Source organism: Xenopus tropicalis, chromosome 7, assembly GCF_000004195.4.
Source record: "Xenopus tropicalis strain Nigerian chromosome 7, UCB_Xtro_10.0, whole genome shotgun sequence".
Taxonomy (NCBI): domain Eukaryota; kingdom Metazoa; phylum Chordata; class Amphibia; order Anura; family Pipidae; genus Xenopus; species Xenopus tropicalis.
Genome location: NC_030683.2, coordinates 118,119,579 through 118,137,738, shown reverse-complemented (window position 1 = coordinate 118,137,738; position 18,160 = coordinate 118,119,579). Strand labels below are relative to the sequence as shown.

The following is an 18,160-nucleotide window of genomic DNA, read 5'->3' as shown; positions in this document are numbered from 1 at the left end:
GATTGATGTAGACTTGGGGTTGATTTGGAACAGGGAGGGGTTGATGAATGAGAGGTGTCATGTAAACTGGGAGTAGCCAGTCGGAACTAGGGTTGGGCAGGTAGCTCAGATACTTACCCCTAGTTCTGGTCAATTGGATCATAACAGAGGCCTATGTCCAAAAGATATCTGGCAAATAATGGACAATAAAGATATGCAAATGGTTCACTGGAGAATTTTCAGCTGTGACTTTTAATTAAAGTTAATTGGAATTACTATTACTATGGAACACTATGTTACTTTCCGGCATTTGTGTGATTCTGTTTGACACGAGTATGGCGCTCTTATTGTTTCACCCACAGCGGCCTGGGTCAATGGACGCACTGCACTTGCGCCTAAAGAACTCCTGATGCCAAGTGCCGCAAATAACCCCATCCTGCAATTGCATTGCATACACAGTACATGGGATTGACATGGGTGTCAGTATTTTTTAATTCCATTTTTTAATCAGCTTTACAAGTGTGTCAATGGGTATAACCTTGTGCATGAATATTGCTTGACCTAAAATGAAACCTTATTCAAGCTTGCAATGCATAGCTCTTAAAGGGGACCTGTCACCCAGACATAATAAGCTGTACAAATTACTTTTTTTTATTAACACATCCATACCCATTATAAAGGCATTTAAAAATCCCAGCTGTCAATCATATATTGCCTGCCCCGCCTCTATGCCTTAGGCAGACAATAACTTTCACTTTCCATTCAGCACTTCCTGGATGTCACTGCATTTCTCACTTTTCTCCTCCCTCCTCATCATCTAATTGTGTAGCCAGTGCTTTGGGTCCCCCATTCTGGCACATACACAATATTTAGACATGCTGAAAAGCTTCCCTTACTAACAAAATGGCGCCTTGCTGCTTGCTGGGACTGTGCAATTCCAAGACTGAAGGAAATAAGATTTAGATTATTTATATAGTGTAAGTGAAGTTTATTTTGTTCAACTACCATGATAGAAAATAATTTGGAATAATTTATTAGGGTGACCCCCCCTGTGATATGTGTCCCACTGTCATTATGGGATACCTGAGGGTAAGCCGCCACTCCCCTTTAAAAGAAAGATGCTGTTTTCCTGCCTAATCCCCACCCTCTTGTCAGTCCTTGGCAACCAGTCAGTTACACTTCTTATAATGTATAGCAACCAATCAGCAGGTAGCATTTTATTGTCACCTGTTTAATAATAAACATCTTATTGGTTGCTATGGGTTACTGCTCCTAAGCAAACTTTGTACCTTTTTTTTTACATTTGGGGGCTTATCTTTAATGTTCCTTCCCTTTAGTCTAAGTATTGTTTAGCCTTTAGATGGCATTTAGAGTTAGTCTAACTCAATTACATGCATGGTGGTTGGACTAGGCCTTAGTTGGGTGTGGAAAAAAGGGGGGTTCCTAAAACTCCATTGGCAGACCAAGTGGTGACCACCATGATGGAAGGTAGCAAAGCACAAGTGAAATGCCAACACCGAGGGGCTCTGTCCAGTCAAACTGGGGTATTTTCACAAACTGAGTTTGGGCCATATTTATTTTGTGTATGATCTTATGATTTTTATGGATTTTGCTTCCTTTTCACTGTTCCCTCTGGGTTTTTTTTTTACCTAAACATATGCACCTACTCTGAGTTGGTATAAACCTTTACAGCATAGAGTACTGTAGCAAGTTTTCTAGCATCCCATAATAATGTTCTTATAGTCTTTTATACTAAACATCTCACTCAGGAGAGAATACGTAAGCTCTATGTACAGTCAAGGCTTAGTGAGATGCGCCATACACATGGTGAATCTTCCTTCTTCAGGAATGTTCAGGAGAACATGGCAGGCCAATGAAGACATAGGTTTCAAGTCTTCTTTAAGTCCAAGTTTTTCAAGACTTCACTGCTATTATCCTAGTTTGGTTGAAAATGATTTGTTTTTCCACAAACCAAACCGAGGCTGAATAAAAGAACGAAGTAGCAATATTGTTAAATGTTTCAGACCAGTCCTGAGCCAGGAACCTGACACTTCAGAACCACCCCATTTTCAGCCACAAACCACAAAGTTCCGCTATCGTAAGTAGCATGGTTAATATACAGGGGGTAGTTCTGGACGTCCCATGTAGTTCCGGTCGGGTTATCACGAGAGATCCCATATCTGTAAAAGGGAAAATAATACATTATGTCGAGGTATAGATACAGAACCTGTTCTGCAGCATAAAGAAAACATTCTATGGTGGTGGTGAAACAGCACAGACATCAGCTGTTGTGATGTCACATTTGAAAACCACCAAGTTTTGGAACTGTAGACATTCCACCATTTTGCTTCTTATAAAACCAATTGTCAGCATGGAGTCAGTGAACATTTGGGCTAACAATTTGAAGATGAGCCAGCAAAATGGCTGCTTTCTTGTAAAACAACAGGTTAAAGACCTTTGTGGCTCCACCCTCATATATTTACCAGTTTAGACCGGATACTTAACCAAGCCTACAACCTGACTCACTCCCCAATATGAAATACAGAATTGATGCCATAATAAACATGCATAAGTGTAATCCCAAATCAGATAAAAGATTTTTTTAATAACCTATATTCAACTACCAGTTACCCAACCAATATCCACATTACTCGGCAGATACCCAACCTGTTGCAGGACTAAGGGCCCTATAAATCCCATAAAACAAGAAAGACTTATGACATGGTGCCACATTTCTGGAAGTGTAACAACTAGAGTTAAATTTGACAATGTAAATACAGCAGGGACAGTTTCCACTACTCATAACCCTTTTGCTATAGACAGGGATCAAGTACATGGTCAATGTCATGTCATAGTAGCCCAGATGCCTGTAATTGAGCCACTAGGGGCCTTCCTGAACTTACACTGCAGTACATTATGGTTAGTAGTGGAGCTTAAATTATGGATTCTTGGAGCCCCACATGCACATGAAAGATATATTTTATTATTAATAATGATGCTAGTTTTGATTGATAAAATCCATATCACAAAGGTCTACTGTGTATCATAGATATTTGTAATGTTCTCTCATATGGGGAGATTATTTTTTTATATGGTCTTGGTTTGGATCATATTCAATTCAAGTCTACAGAGATTGGGGGTGGGCTGCCTAAAGGTCCATTGGAGGGCATCTCCTTGGGAAAACTTTATCTAGACCTTTGGCTCAGGAGGCTCACCATGTCCCACCATGTTACTAGATAACTCTTACACATTTTTTTGTACTGAAATGAATGCTGGGATAGGATGTGAGCCATGGCAGTCAATATAAAGGTTGCTTCATTTGTACCCACCACACAGGTCGCTAAGGATGTTAGGGGGCAAGTGTCAAAAAAGAAACAAAATAATTCTGAGAAATGATCTGAATTTCATAATTGAGTTCATTTTATAATAATACATTCATTTTATCATTCTCGGGAGGGGGAAATTCAACAAACAAGCCAATAAATATCATGTGACAACCCTGAGTCCTTACCTTCTGTACAGGTAGCCCTCTGAGTCAACTGCAAAGACAGTTCCATCCGTCCCAACCTCAATCCTAGTCATGTTCCCATCGACCCGCACCCAGGAGCTGCCCTGGCAGGCCGTCTGATCGACATTCTCACGGTAGAACACATTGTTTATGGGGTCACTGCTCACTGCCCAGCAACCAAGGAGGCCACAACTATAGTAGATGAAGCTCCCCTCCATGGTTGAGAAGCTCACAGCCATACACCTGGATGTGGTGAAGCCATTGTTGAGGCAGACAGTCTTATTGTTGGTGTTTACCCCGACTAGAAATATTGCTCCTCCAGCGTCTGCTTGAATCAGAGTTCCCCCTGTTGAACATCAAAAGTGACAGAGTAGCAAAAACACAAATTCAAATCTATCTACAGATGGAGTAGGCTGTATCTCTCACCATTAATGCAACATGACAACAACATTTTCTTCCCCTTTGTAGATTCATAATATCCCAATAAGGTTTTCTCTATCTTTGTGCCAGTCTGCCTCAGGGTAATGCCACAGGTATAGCAGATCACTAGCGCAGGCTCAAATGATGGTCTAAACTTTTATTCTATGCAAGGCCACCTTCAGAAATCTTGGGGCCCCCCGTACAAGAAAATTATTTGGGCGCCCTAATGGTTAAAAACCAAAACACCAGTAACATTTTGTATTCTGAATTACTGGTGGGAACGTGTTGCCCCAGCCCTGTGTAAGTGACATGTGGGGTAGGAACAGAATAGCAAATGTGTATGTAGGGGAAAATGTTGGGTATGTGAGAGATAACTAGGTCCCCCCCCCCCCCAATTAGCAACATAAACACTTTTTTCCCATGGGGTTCATTTATTACTATCCCTGCAGAAAATGCCGGTGGACTTAGGACCCTTAATGCCAAACATACCTCCCCTTGCCTACACCTAATGAATACAGCACTGCCAAATGCAGAATTGATTGAATGTGGGTCTCTGGCTCTGAAACAGAATGCCGAGGCCTGTGGTAATTCTTCTCAGGGACCAAAGTGCAAAAATCATGGAGGAAAGAGGTTTTTTTTGCTCTTTGCACCCTGTCCCAAGTATGACAGTGAAACACATAGGTTACAGTGTGGGTAAGGTTGCTACCTGGCCAGTAGAAATGATGCCTGCTGCCAATGTTATTAATAGGTCAGAAAGATAAAAATATAGGAAAAAAGTATATTTTTCAGGAATGATGGAAAGCCTATGTGTAGGGGAAACAAAATTTGCATTAACGCTGTCCTTTAGGATGTTCTACAAGTGAATAAACAAAAGTGCTTTTCTGATGTATTTGCCCCACCCAGAGGCCACGTTGGGGCATTACAGCTCAATGTAACAAGATAACAGTTTCGAATTCCGGTAGAAATGATTACAATTAAGAAATTATATTCAGTGTCGGACTGGCCCAGCAGGATACCAGGAAAACTCCCGGTGGGCCCAGGTGTCAGTGGGCCCTCCTGCTCCTGACCATTTGGCCTATTTCATGGTCATTCCCTATTTATGAATGGAAACAAAGAGGAGAAATAGATGGAAGAATAGATGCTAGCATGTAATTAAAAATAATAGGAGAATAAAGAGGTTGGGTGAGGAAAGGAGGAAAAATATTTTGGAGAGTGGGCCTATGATATAAGATTTTCTGGTGGGCCCCTGGGGTTCCAGTCCGACACTGATTATATTGATTTGAAATATTACTTGCAATTGTGACACATTCAGTGAAAAGGGGGAATTCAGCCTGAGCCAGTAAGTGTCCAGTAAGCCAGTAAGTGGCCACCTACTATTCACCAGGACTCTGAAGTTAGCTCACAGTAATTAGTGTCATTGTTACAAATACAGACCCACCTTGAATTGATCTAATATACCGGTGGGAGTGAGCCAGGGGTGTAACGTTGGGGGCCTCCTCTGCGATATTGGGCCTGATTCACTAAAGTGCGATAAAAATTATCGCACGCTTTTTTGCGGTAAAAAAGACGCGATAATTTGTGCTCGATTCACCATAGTATTATCGAGTGCGAAAAATCGCCATTTTCATGGGGTATTTCTCGCGCTAGTTTTACCGCATGCGTTAATTTCCGCGCTGAAAAGAATACGATCGCATGATTCACTATAACTTTTGCACGCTAAATATCGCATTCGGCTATGCGAAAATTAACACCTACTACAGGCAGGCGAAAAATTATAGAAAAGTACAGTAAATGAGTTTTTTGCAATAAAATATGGACTTACAGTGTTATTTATTCAAGTCTGTGTTTCCCCCAGAGTGACGCAGCCGCCAGTTTGCAGCGAAATGTTCATTTTTAATGCAGTAATTTTCCGCAAGTATTGGCGTGTATGGCTAACATGGCGTGCGTTCATTTGCGCGACTATTTCTATTTGGCTACAAGTGATGAAATGTTTCGCCAGGCATGGATTCGCAGCGAATTTTTGGACGTGCGTTGAATTTTTTTTGCGGCGGATTTTTTCATGCGTTTCGCAAAACAATCCGCCAATGGCAAAATGCATGAAAAAATTCGCCACGCAAAAATTCACCGCACATCCAAAAATTTATACAAGCGTCAAAAAATAATAGTCACAGCAACAATTTTTTTGCCCGCACAACATTTTTGCCGTTTCGTGGATCTTTTGAAAGATTTGCTAATTTTTCAGTAAAGATAACCAGAACACATTTGCTCATCACTAGTGGCTACTATTTATAAGCATCTACTATTTATATGTGGCTAATATTTATAAGCATCTACTATTTATATGATACTATTTATATGCTACCATTTATATGCTACTATTTATATGTGGCTAATATTTATATACACCATTTATATGCGGCGACAATTTTTATACACTATTTCTATGCTACCATTCATATGCGGCACTATTCGAGTAATTTAGCGCATGTACCGGCAAATACCGCATTGAAATAGTATTCGCGAGTTAAATAACGCATGCAATATCGCGCGTAAAAAAGCGCAAGTATGCTTATAGTGAATCGTGCGAAAAATCGCCAAAATTAAGACGCGGTAAAAATGTTAGCGCACATTAAAAATAGCGCACGTTTTATCGCCCTTTAGTGAATCAGGCCCATTGTGTTTTATATTGTAAAGCCTCTGGCGTTTGGCACCGTGTCCCTTAAGCAATACCATCCCATACCTGTTATTGTTTTCCATTGGTTGCCCAGCAGTTTGTACACAACATTGTCTTTGCCCACTCCCCAAACGCCAGCAGGTCCAACGGTCACATGTGCCAGCTGCTGGCCGGGTACCAGGAGGAATTCATTTCCCGTCCAGTTAAACACATTTCCACTTTCTGAGACTCCAAACACCATCCCGCTGCCGGCATCCAACTGCATCAGGCTCGCAGGGAAAGAAGTACATGGGTGTCCTAGGCACGGACAGAAAGAGCGTCACACATAGGGACAAGGGCCCAAGCCATGATTCATCATTGAGAGTTCTACTGACCATTACAGATGCAAGAGAATTGACCAGTGAGAATGCTAATTTACAGCACTATCTCAGCCATCATGTTGTTATTGGGTCATTTTGGTTTTATTTTATTACACTTGAATCAAACATGGGGATAAAGGGCAGACTTGTTCAATGAGAGAGGGCAACAATAGATTGGTAAGTAATATAAGATACAAAATATAATTAGAGATAATCCAGGGTTCAGCCTGGTCCCAACAGGATTTAGATCCAATGGATCACCAGATCCAAATCTATACCCTCAGTCATGTGAGTTTATGCATTGGGCAGCTTATATATATATATATATATAAATAGGGGAACCCTGGAGCTACCATAACCTTCAGACCAGGCAGTAGCTCCACAGTCCCATTCGCGTTCAGAGTCAATAGGTGCAGCCCTTTTGTACCTAAAGACGCAGATATCACTCACATACAGAACACCGGAAATAATGCCCGACAGACTAAAAATATTGGACACAACTGAACCCGTTTTATAAATCGCAGGTGCAGTTGCATGCATTTTGGTGCCCCCAATGATGCTGGAATTCTGGGTAGAAAAAGTGGGGGAAAAAACATGGCGAAATTGCACTTTGCTCAGTGCAGTAAGTAAATGCGCCCTGGTGTAATACAGCAAGTGAGTGAGTTTAAAATAATGTTTAATAATTTTCATATCCTAAAGAATCCTATATCATTATAAGAACCCACAATAGCCATGGCTGTGGCAGCTGTACCTTAATCTGTAGTTATTTAGTGCCTATAACAGGGACATGGGATGTACTAGAGACTCATGGGCTGGGAGATGACCCCACAGAGTAGCAGGGACTTAATTAACTAGCAGTTAGGCTTCATTTGCACACAAAGGTTGGGCTGGAAGGACGAGTGTCTTTTTTCAAGCTGAATGACTATGTTACTATGTAATTACTGACAGCAGAACAACAACAACAGAGAGAGGAGCAGCGTTACCTGCAGAGACAATGGCACCCAGCAGGGACAGGCAGATGAAGCGCAGCATTTTCCCCCTTCAGGTTCAGACACACAATGATTTGGGATGTGACTCCCTCCCTATTTATAAGCTCCTCTGGCTCCTCCTACAGAGAGAGGGCAGACAGGTGACAGGTGTGGGACTCAGCACTGCTGCAATGGTATAGTTACACTATCCCGTGTCTTGTTCATAGGGTGCAGCCAGGACTTGGATAACTGTATATCATGCATCAGTGATAGCCTTCCTTCAGCTCCCCCGGATCTTACTGAACTACAAGTCAGCAGCTTTAGCTGTCTGGGGGATTACCTATTATATCTTATATGCCTATTACCTATTATACACTTCTTATATAAATACATAGAATATCAGCTACTGCACAGTTCAATGTAATGTATTCACACAAAATGATTCTTATGCACTCAAATCACTTCCGCTTCTTTGGAAGACCCTTAAGCTGGCCATAGATGGTAAGACCCGCTTACTTGGCAATGTCGCCACCTACCGGGGGTGATATTGGGCCAAACGATCGAATTAAAATGGCGGTATAGGCGCTGTTGGTTCGGGGACTGCATCAAGGAGCCAATGCAGTCCCGAATCTGACTGAAAAATCAAACCTGCCCAATAAGGATCTGTCAGATTTCAGGACAGATGTCGGTCAGGGAGGCCTGTCGTTCGTGCCCATACAGGCACAGATAAGCCAATATTGGCAGCTAGAATGGGCCCGTGTATGGCCACCTTAAGGAACACACATAGCACCAGTGACGTAACTTTGGGGCCCCCACTCCCTGACCTAATGCTTAAAAAAAAATCACACCTGCAACATGCAAAAATGTTTTGCCTGGGGGGGCACTTGCACAGTTTGGGAATCACTGCTCTGGGGTATTAGACTGTAGAGGTGATTTGCTTACCGAGATGTGGTGTGCAAAGTGCAACGTTTCACCTACAATGCAGTGTTTTTGCCAGAATTCCAAGGAGTTGCATTTGTGGTTTCGCTGTGGTCAGTGGATGTTATTATCCAAAAAAATGTGCTATAATAATACTCCATTGTTCCTGGAATTAATAGCACGGCTGCTTTATTGGAGGAAGGCAATCGCGCCCAAGTGGTGCCAACTGACCAATAAGCCGGGGCCCTGACTATGACAAACCAGTGCCCGCAACACAGCCCAGAATTCTCTGGGTATTAAGGGAAAAATGAAGCTCAGCTGAGGAACGACATCGGCTGCCAAAAGTAGGGCAACGCTTTGTGTCAGTTTTGTTCAGTAATTATATTTTATTACTTCCTTCTTCAGAATGTTTGAAATATTTCTCTGTAAATACTTTGCAAAACATATCTGTTTAATAACTGTTTGTGTGCTGTACTCTTAGTATGTCAGAGATGCAGGGATGGAACTAGGGGAAGGGAGAAGAGGCACCTACCTAGGGCGCAATGATGGAGGGGGGTGCTGGGCAGGTACTTATCCTGCCTACCCCTAGTCTGCGCCTCCTTGTCATTGCCTTGTCATTGCCTTGTCATTGCCTTGTCATTGCCTTGTCATTGCATGGGTGCAGGGGTTAGCTGGGTTGCCTAGGGCGTCCGGTTGACTTGGCCCATCCCTGCAGAGATGTACTTATTCTAGTCAGCATTCCCGAATGTCAGCACTATATGCATTTTTTTTTATATTTTTTGCATTACTAGTCTTTGTATTTTACCGATTTACAGTTTTGGGGTCACTGACCCTGCCAACAAAAAAGCAGAATGACTGAAGATTAAAGCTCCAGCTTTAATCTTATCCTTATTTTTTTATTACTTTTCATACTTTACAGATCTTTTTCCTCTTCACCGTCCATTCCTCAAATCTGAGGGTTACATACCAAAAACAAAGAACTCAAAAGCCCCCTATTTTTTTGACTGTAGGTATCAGTGACAATCATTTAAAAGCTGAAGAAAGGTATATAATTATAACTATAAAAATGAAGAACAATTAAAAGGTTGCAGAGAATAAGACATTTTAGAACATGTAAAGGTTAAAGGGGAACTATGCCTGTCACGCAAAGGACATCAAGGCTTTGAGGCTCGTTTATCAATGCTGGCCTAAGTTGCCCAAGGGCAGTAACCCATAGCAACCAATCAGTGATTGGCATTCTTTAGCCAGCTGCAGGAAGAACAATGAATGCAATCATGTGATTGGTTGCCATGGGTTACTGCGCATGGGAAAATTTGCCCGGTGTTGATAAATGAGCCCCACTGTCTTGCAATTAGCCACACCCACAGCTAGGCCGTTGAGCCATCTTATCTCTTTCTCTAGTCGGCCATGGTACATTTCATTGCTGTAACATAAAAAACCACATACATAAAAAAACCACAATGAATTGTGTAGCCATGTGTCCCACAGATCAACCCCGGTTCTTTTTGTCCTCGCTTGTCACGTAACTCACAGCTATAGCACATATAAGAAATCTAAGACTAAATTTTATAGGGAATTGTCCGGATGAACTGACTGTAACTCCAATAAACAGAATTCTGTGGTCCAAGGTCACGCAAGGATTATCCTGCATACCAAGATGTGGGGGTGTTTCTATTGTGTTTTTATAAGGAGCGATTCAATCTCTCTCTATCGAAATGGAAAAACCCAACATGACAGATTCCATTGTTGTGATCACATTTTTCTGTGCAATCCTCCCAGCAAGAACAATGATTTGTCATCCATCAGCGGCCACTGATATTGCCAGAAAGAATGTCACACAGCCAGAAGGTGCCAGTACTAGACACATAAGCAATGTTTATTAAGATGCACCAAACCTACTGGTAGGCTGGCCATCTGGACAGTATTTTACTGGCTTAGTTGGTTAATGTAAATCTCCTGTTGTTCCTTCCCAGCCCACCCCCAATTTCTGCTCGCAGGTCAGCCCTCTACTGTGACAATCTCTCTCTTCCCCCCGACTAACTAACCATATTTCTTTGGCAGAAGCCCACAGCCCCCTTCAGCATCACAACACTGCCTCTTGTGGATCTCCCATCATAACCCGCCCATTTTTTGTCAAGACCAATTCCCTAGCCAACCCGCAATGCCTTCTCCATCTCCTTACTGGTATTATTCCTAATAAAAGGTTGGAACCCTACTGCCTGGGCACTCACTGGTCAAGGGGCAAGCACCTCAACTGCCCAAATGTCCCACAGACTCACCAACATCAACACGGGAGTCAAATAGTTCTAGGTGTGGCCAACTGGCCCAATGAACTCCAGCTTCAACAGAATAAATACAACGTAATAAGTATAAAGGGAAGGACAAAAAGCAAATACTAAATGTAGCACTAGTGCTTCTGGGTTTATGTTCTTTTACAGGAAAACTATACTTGCAGAATGAATAATTAACCAACAGATAGTTTATATCATATTAAGTGGCCTATTAATCTTATCAAACTGGAATATATAAATCATAATATCATATTAAGTGGCCTATTAACCTTACCAAACTGGAATATATAAATGAGTAAATATTGCCCTTTTACATCTTTGTTCTTTGAGCCACCTTTTAGTGATGGTCTGTGTGCTCCCTGTAAAACAAAATAAATTGCTTTTATATCAAAAATAAAAGAAATGGCTATTATATAAGGGTGTGTTATATACCCGAGGTACATTCCTACCCCTAGTTCTAGCCCTGGTATTAATCCTTGATCTAGTATTTGGCTCATCTTAGCACATGCAGCAAGGGCATAATTTTTCAGGTATCCAATACCCATTCAATCTTATAAAACCCACTTACCAATAACACATACCCAATACTAGATAAAGCAATGCTCTAAATACCTCTTAATATGGTCAGGCCAATAACTAGTGTCGTCCCAGCACCACAAGTAGATTTGAGCTGTGGATTATATACTGTAGCTCAAGTACCCCAGTAGTAACCATTGTAACCTGGTTAATTGATGCTGATAGACTTAGAGAGTGTACAGTAAAATATTTTGATTATTAAAAAACCATCAAGCTAAGCCCTTGGGAAAGAAGAGAATGACTTTTACAAATATAGAAGACGCCTGGTGATTTGTAAAAAGAACAGCTACTCTATACCACTGTATACCTAACGATATCAGATACGGGACTGCATTGTGCTTATAATGTTTTGCCAGCAAGTCGCTCAGTAACACTCCCATAATATGAGCTTTGTTCCTGGGAGATACCACCCTAGGGATACAGTAGGTTCTGGATTTATATTCCGCAATAGCCAAGTGTTAGAAATGTTGCGTATGCCGCTTGTCAACCCCTACAGTATTCTTCTCCGTCAGGGGGAGTCAGATATCTCTTTAGTTAAGAAGGAAAGTTTCTTGGAAGGAAAGCCTTGGAGCAATCCTACAATGTCAAGGTCAGAAGATGTAGCTAAAGTATGGCTGAGAGTGGGGAATATTAGAGAAAAGAATAGCTTTGCAGGAAGCTAGTTAAAAAACTAGTCAACAATCATCCAGATAGCAGTATGGTCATATGAAAGAGGCAGGTCAGTATCAGAGGCTCTTTCACTTTTTAGTTCCCATGGAAGAGTTGCCTCTGCTACTCACTTTTAAGGAAGAGCCCATAGGGGTGGTAGCACTCCTTTTACTTGAAGTAACGGCTCTGCTCTCAGATGCTACTAACTACCAGGCTGAGAGGGGAACTCACCCTCCACTGGGCATCCCCCCTGCAGCCCATATACTGTACCCTAAGTCCATTTCTGTACTTCTAGGCCATCCAGCCATACAGGATATTCAGGGTATGTACAGCATGGTCAACCCATTCCCTCACTTGGCCAGTAGAGAGTTACATTTTGAATAAATAAAGTAATCATGGCTCAGAGCAGCTCTACAGTCTATATGAGAATATTGGAGCTGAGTTGAAAGCCTACTAACTAATAAAAAGCAGGCCAGGGTTCAAATCCCAGAATCAGAAAGAATGTATATTGCCCCAGTGTGATTATCTCCTCACACATGTCCTTCTTGTGTACATAGGGATTTTGGAGGGATTTTCTACAAGTCAGGTAAAAGCAGTAGATTCCAGTTTTTCAGGTTTCTGTGCTTCAGAATGCAATGACTTATCAATATGGACATTCCCTTCCTCATATACAGTTATTTTAACCTCATAGACTCTCTGTGTTTCATTTCTTTCATCGTTTTCTTTTTTTCTTCCATCTCTTTGCAGCAACGCAGAAATATTGTTGGGCAATAGTTTTTTTATTGTGATGTTAATTTAGTATCCATTGATCCATTAATGTTAATTCAGTATCCATTAATCCAGTGGTTCTCAAGCTTCCTAATGCCGCGACCCTTTAATACAGTTCCTCATATTGTGGTGACCCCCAACTATAACATTATCCCTAAGACCATCGGAAATATGTGTTTTCTGATGGTCTTAGGCGACCCCTGTGAAAGGGTCGTTCCACCCCCAAATGGGTCCCGACCCACAGGTTGAGAACTGCTGCATTAATTCATTCCCTTTATCAGTGTAGTTGCAGTCTCTGCACTCTCTCCAGCTCATTAATATCCTTCTTAAGGACTGGAGCCCAAAACTGCCCCCATACTCAAGGTGGACTTATATAGGGACCTATAAAGGGGCAAAATTATGTTCTCATCCCTTGAGTCAATGCCCTTTTTTATACAGACAGCACTTTATTTGCTTTAGTAGCCACAGAATGACACTGCCTGGAATTAGACAACTTGTTATCAACAAAAACCCCTAGATCCTTCTCCATTAAGGATCCCCCCAACACACTACCATTCAGTAGATAGTTTGCGTTTATATTATTTATACCAAAGGGCATAACTTTGCACTTCTCCACATTGAGCCTCATTTTCCAATTTGTTGCCCAGTTATTTGACCTCGTTTAAACTCTGCCTGAACTGACCTTTGTCTGTTATTCACCCATGTTTGAAATCTGCCTTACTGACCCCTGCTTAGTTTCTGCTACACCGGTTTTTCCTCCTGCCTTTCTACTTGCTACGATTTCGCCCCTTTGCTCTCCCAGAACTCTCATCCGGTTCCTCTGGCAATAAGACCTGGTGGCATCTAAGTAGCTGAGGGCTCCTCCTGAAGCCAAAGGCGGCTGCTATAGGCAGAACACTGAGCTGAGACCGGGATCTTAGTTACATAGTTACATAGTTACATAGTTACATAGGGTTGAAAAAAGACCATTGTCCATCAAGTTCAACCCATCCGAGTAAACCCAGCACACAACCTATACTAACCAATCTATACACTCACATACATAAACTATATATATACAACCAGTAATACTAACTGTAGATATTAGTATCACAATAGCCTTGGATATTCTGCTTGTTCAAAAACTCATCCAGGCCCCTCTTAAAGGCATTAACAGAGTCTGCCATTACCACATCACTAGGAAGGGCATTCCACAGCCTCACTGCCCTCACCGTGAAAAACCACCTACGCTGCTTCAAATGGAAGCTCTGTTCCTCTAATCTATAGGGGTGACCTCTGGTGCGCTGATTGTTTTTATGGGAAAAAAGAACATCCCCCAACTGCCTATAATCCCCTCTAATGTACTTGTACAGAGTAATCATGTCCCCTCGCAAGCGCCTCTTTTCCAGAGAAAACAACCCCAACCTCGACAGTCTAGCCTCATAGCTTAAATCTTCCATCCCCTTTACCAGTTTAGTTGCACGTCTCTGCACTTTCTCCAGCTCATTAATATCCTTCTTAAGGACTGGAGCCCAAAACTGCACTGCATACTCAAGGTGAGGCCTTACCAGGGACCTATAAAGCGGCAAAAATATGTTCTCATCCCTTGAGTCAATGCCCTTTTTTATACAAGACAGCACTTTATTTGCTTTAGTAGCCACAGAATGACACTGCCTGGAATTAGACAACTTGTGATCTACAAAAACCCCTAGATCCTTCTCCATTAAGGATGCCCCCAACACACTACCATTCAGTAGATAGTTTGCGTTTATATTATTCCTACCAAAGTGCATAACTTTGCACTTGTCAACATTGAACCTCATTTTCCAGTTTGCTGCCCAGTTTTCCAATTTTGTCAAATCGCTCTGCAAAGCGGCAGCATCCTGCATGGAACTTATAGTTTTGCACAATTTAGTGTCATCAGCAAAAATAGAAACAGTACTCTCTATGCCCCCCTCCAGGTCATTAATAAACAAGTTAAAAAGCAAAGGACCAAGGACTGACCCCTGCGGTACTCCACTAACCACACTGGCCCAATTAGAAAATGTTCCATTTACCACCACTCTTTGTACTCTATCCTTCAGCCAGTTTTCTATCCAATTACAAATATTATGTTCTAGGCCAATATTCCTTAATTTGATCATTAACCTTCTGTGCGGTACTGTATCAAACGCTTTATCTTGTATCTGTATCTTGACGTTAGTTCTGGGTTTAGGGTGCCAGTCGTGAACAGGAAAAATTCTAGTGGGCCTCAGCCCCGGTGGGCCTTCTGTGGGGCTTGCATTTTTTGACTTGCAGACTGTTACAAAAGACACACATAGTATATCCATCAGGTACAACCTTTTACTAACTTGAATCCAAACCAATTTGTGAATCAGAGAAATGAAAAACAAATCACCCCATTCTGTACATTCTGGCACAACAGCAGACAGAAGAATGTTTCCATAATTTCTGGTTTTGGTTTGGCCTTTGCAAGCAATCACCTGTAGAACAATAGCTAATAACCTCTGGCAACCAAGCAGCATCAATCATGGGAAGCTTGGCTGTCACCCTTGTGGAACAATGAATCCAAGCACTAATTACCTGCTTTGCTTTGGGGTGCTTGGTGGAGCAAAGCCCATAGTTACCATTAATAAACTATTGACTATTACTATTTTCAATGCAATTTACATCATGTAAATGTATGCAGTCTGATCAGTAGTAGCAACCATATTATGAAAGAAGAACATTTGTAGGCCTAGGTAGTTTGATCACAATATGTGATTTCTGTTTACACTTTGCCATTTTCTATGAAGAAATGCAACTTTTACTAGTGTTTTCCAATCAGCATCAGACTGTGTCTTTTTGGAAAACCCTATACTAGGGATTCACAATTATATACTGGCGGCAGTAGTCATCCCCAGGCCCGGGTGCAGAGCGTGCAGCTGGGCCCCCCATTTGGCCAGTGGACTGGGGTGTTCTAAATTGAATTATTGGCTGGCATGTTGGTCTGAGTTATGTTAATCTTTTCTTGTGAAGTTTTTAATAAAAAAACATAAAAACCCCACTCTGGATGCATTTTTTGCTCCGAATTCACTCCGGCGCAAGTATCCGGTGGGGCCCAAGGGGGTGCAGAGGGTGCGATCTGCCTGAGAATCTGCCAGAGATGCCACTGGGAAAAGGCGGCCTATCAAGACATCAGATTCTGCTCACTGCGCATTTTCAAGTCGCAAGAAAATCCCTTTCTCATGGCAAAAATGCTTGCTGTGCACCTAATTAGAACACTAAGGGGAAATTGTAAATAAAATGGGGGAATGGCCCATAGAAACAGGTGTGCAGGGTGAGTGCTAAAGATTTGGGTAACTCCAGTGAAATCTGGGAGCATTGACATCTCTAATCTGCTGTTGAACAAAATACACAGGGGAATTTGGAAATTATATAAGCAGTATATAACCACCTGGGAAGGGCCAAAGGCAGAGCAGGGATTACAATCAGACCCCTTATGCATGTAGGAATTCCCCAAAGTTGCTTCAGGGCTGTGCAGTAGACTATACTATACTGTACTTTACTTTAAAAAACACTAAGGTTGGGCACCAGTAGTAATCCCTCAAAACAATGTTCACTTACCCTTTACAAAGGCATCTTAATTAGATGGAAAGGGAAGCTTTTAAACTATAACCTAAATATAAACCTAAAAGAAATAAGGTTAAATCTCTAGCTCTTCCCTCAGGCTTGGACTGTAGTTCCACAAACCAGTATTTCCTAATCTCTCTCATAGGTTCCAGTGCAGGGGATTTGCTCCATTATGTTTGACGGCTGACAGTTATATGTAAAGTCTATCAGCTTTGCTGCATCAGTTTTTATGACAAATGTTACCTGCTTTACTGCTGTTTCCTGTTCCCTAAGCTTAGACTCCCAGCAGCCCAGAGCACACTGAGCATGTGCAGTGCCACTGACACACAAAAGATGACCAAACAGGGAATAATTCAGAAGGCATGGACCACTAGTGTTGTATGGCTGCTAAACCTCTAGCCTGGTATAGTCATTTCAGGATGTGAAATACAGAATGTCTAGCCAAATTCTCTTGTAGGCTTTTCTCTTGTAGGTATATAACCACCTGGGAAGGGCCAAAGGCAGAGCAGGGATTACAATCAAACCCCTTATGCATGTAGGAATTCCCCAAAGTTGCTTCAGGGCTGTGCAGTAGACTATACTATACTGTACTTTACTTTAAAAAACACTAAGGTTGGGCACCAGTAGTAATCCCTCAAAACAATGTTCACCCTTTAAAAAGGCATCTTAATTAGATGGAAAGGGAAGCTTTTAAACTATAACCTAAAATAAATAAGGTTAAATCTCTAGCTCTTCCCTTAGGCTCAGACTGTAAGTACACAAACCAGTATTTCTTAATCTCTCTCATATGTTCCAGTGCAGGGGATTTGCTCCATTATGTTTGACGGCTGACAGTTATATGTATATGCTTTGCTGCATCAGTTTTTATGAAAAATGGTACCTGCTTTACTGCTGTTTCCTGTTCCCTAAGCTTAGCCTCCCAGCAGCCCAGAGCACACTGAGCATGTGCAGTGCCACGGACACATAAAAGATTGCCTAACATGGTCAACAACTGGGAAGCTCCTGTGTATAATTCATAAGGCATAGACCCCATGTGTTGTATGGCTGCTAAACCTCTGGCCTGGAACAGTCATTTCAGGACCTGAAATACAGTATGTCTAGCCATATTCTCTTGTAGGCTTTGGCATTATCCACAGGGTGCAGCATGTTGCTAGCATTGGGGAGTGCTCTCTGGAAGTGTTTCTTGAAGGTTCCCATACATGTGCTGAGGCTGGAAGTCATCTTAGCAGCCCTTGATTAGGCCGGCAGCCTACGGGCCCTTGTATGGACCCAAAACATTTCCTGATTGGGTTTGCCCAGGTAACAGCTGATCTTACAGAAAACAGATAACACTAAGATAGACAGACAGTTATTTGAAACTGATGTTTTTGGAAGCACCAGCTGGTTTCTCCAAGTGGTTTTATATATTTATATATACTATAATTAAAGAGGATAACAACAGCATAATACTGAAACGAACG

At 41.8% G+C, this 18,160-nt stretch overlaps 1 protein-coding gene across 1 annotated transcript; it reads right to left on the bottom strand.

Annotated features, from left to right (window-relative positions):
- Positions 1-447: 447 nt before the first annotated feature.
- On the bottom strand, positions 448-8,000 carry LOC105945146 (fish-egg lectin). The gene is made up of 4 exons (XM_004916382.3): positions 7,924-8,000; positions 6,648-6,878; positions 3,491-3,833; positions 448-2,159 (listed from the first exon to the last, which is right to left on the bottom strand). Exons 1-4 carry the CDS (start codon positions 7,970-7,972, stop codon positions 2,000-2,002), a joined length of 783 nt encoding a protein of 260 aa, XP_004916439.1. The 5' UTR covers positions 7,973-8,000; the 3' UTR covers positions 448-1,999.
- Between the last annotated feature and the right edge of the window lie 10,160 nt (positions 8,001-18,160).

Coding starts and splice junctions, on each gene's coding strand:
- LOC105945146 (XM_004916382.3), bottom strand. CDS start 7,972: ATGCTGCGCTTCATCTGCCTGTCCCTGCTGGGTGCCATTGTCTCTGCA. Junction 6,879..7,923: donor GGGTGCCATTGTCTCTGCAG/GTAACGCTGCTC, acceptor GTCCGTGCCTAG/GACACCCATGTACTTCTTTC. Junction 2,160..3,490: donor GAGGGCTACCTGTACAGAAG/GTAAGGACTCAG, acceptor TCCCTTTTACAG/ATATGGGATCTCTCGTGATA.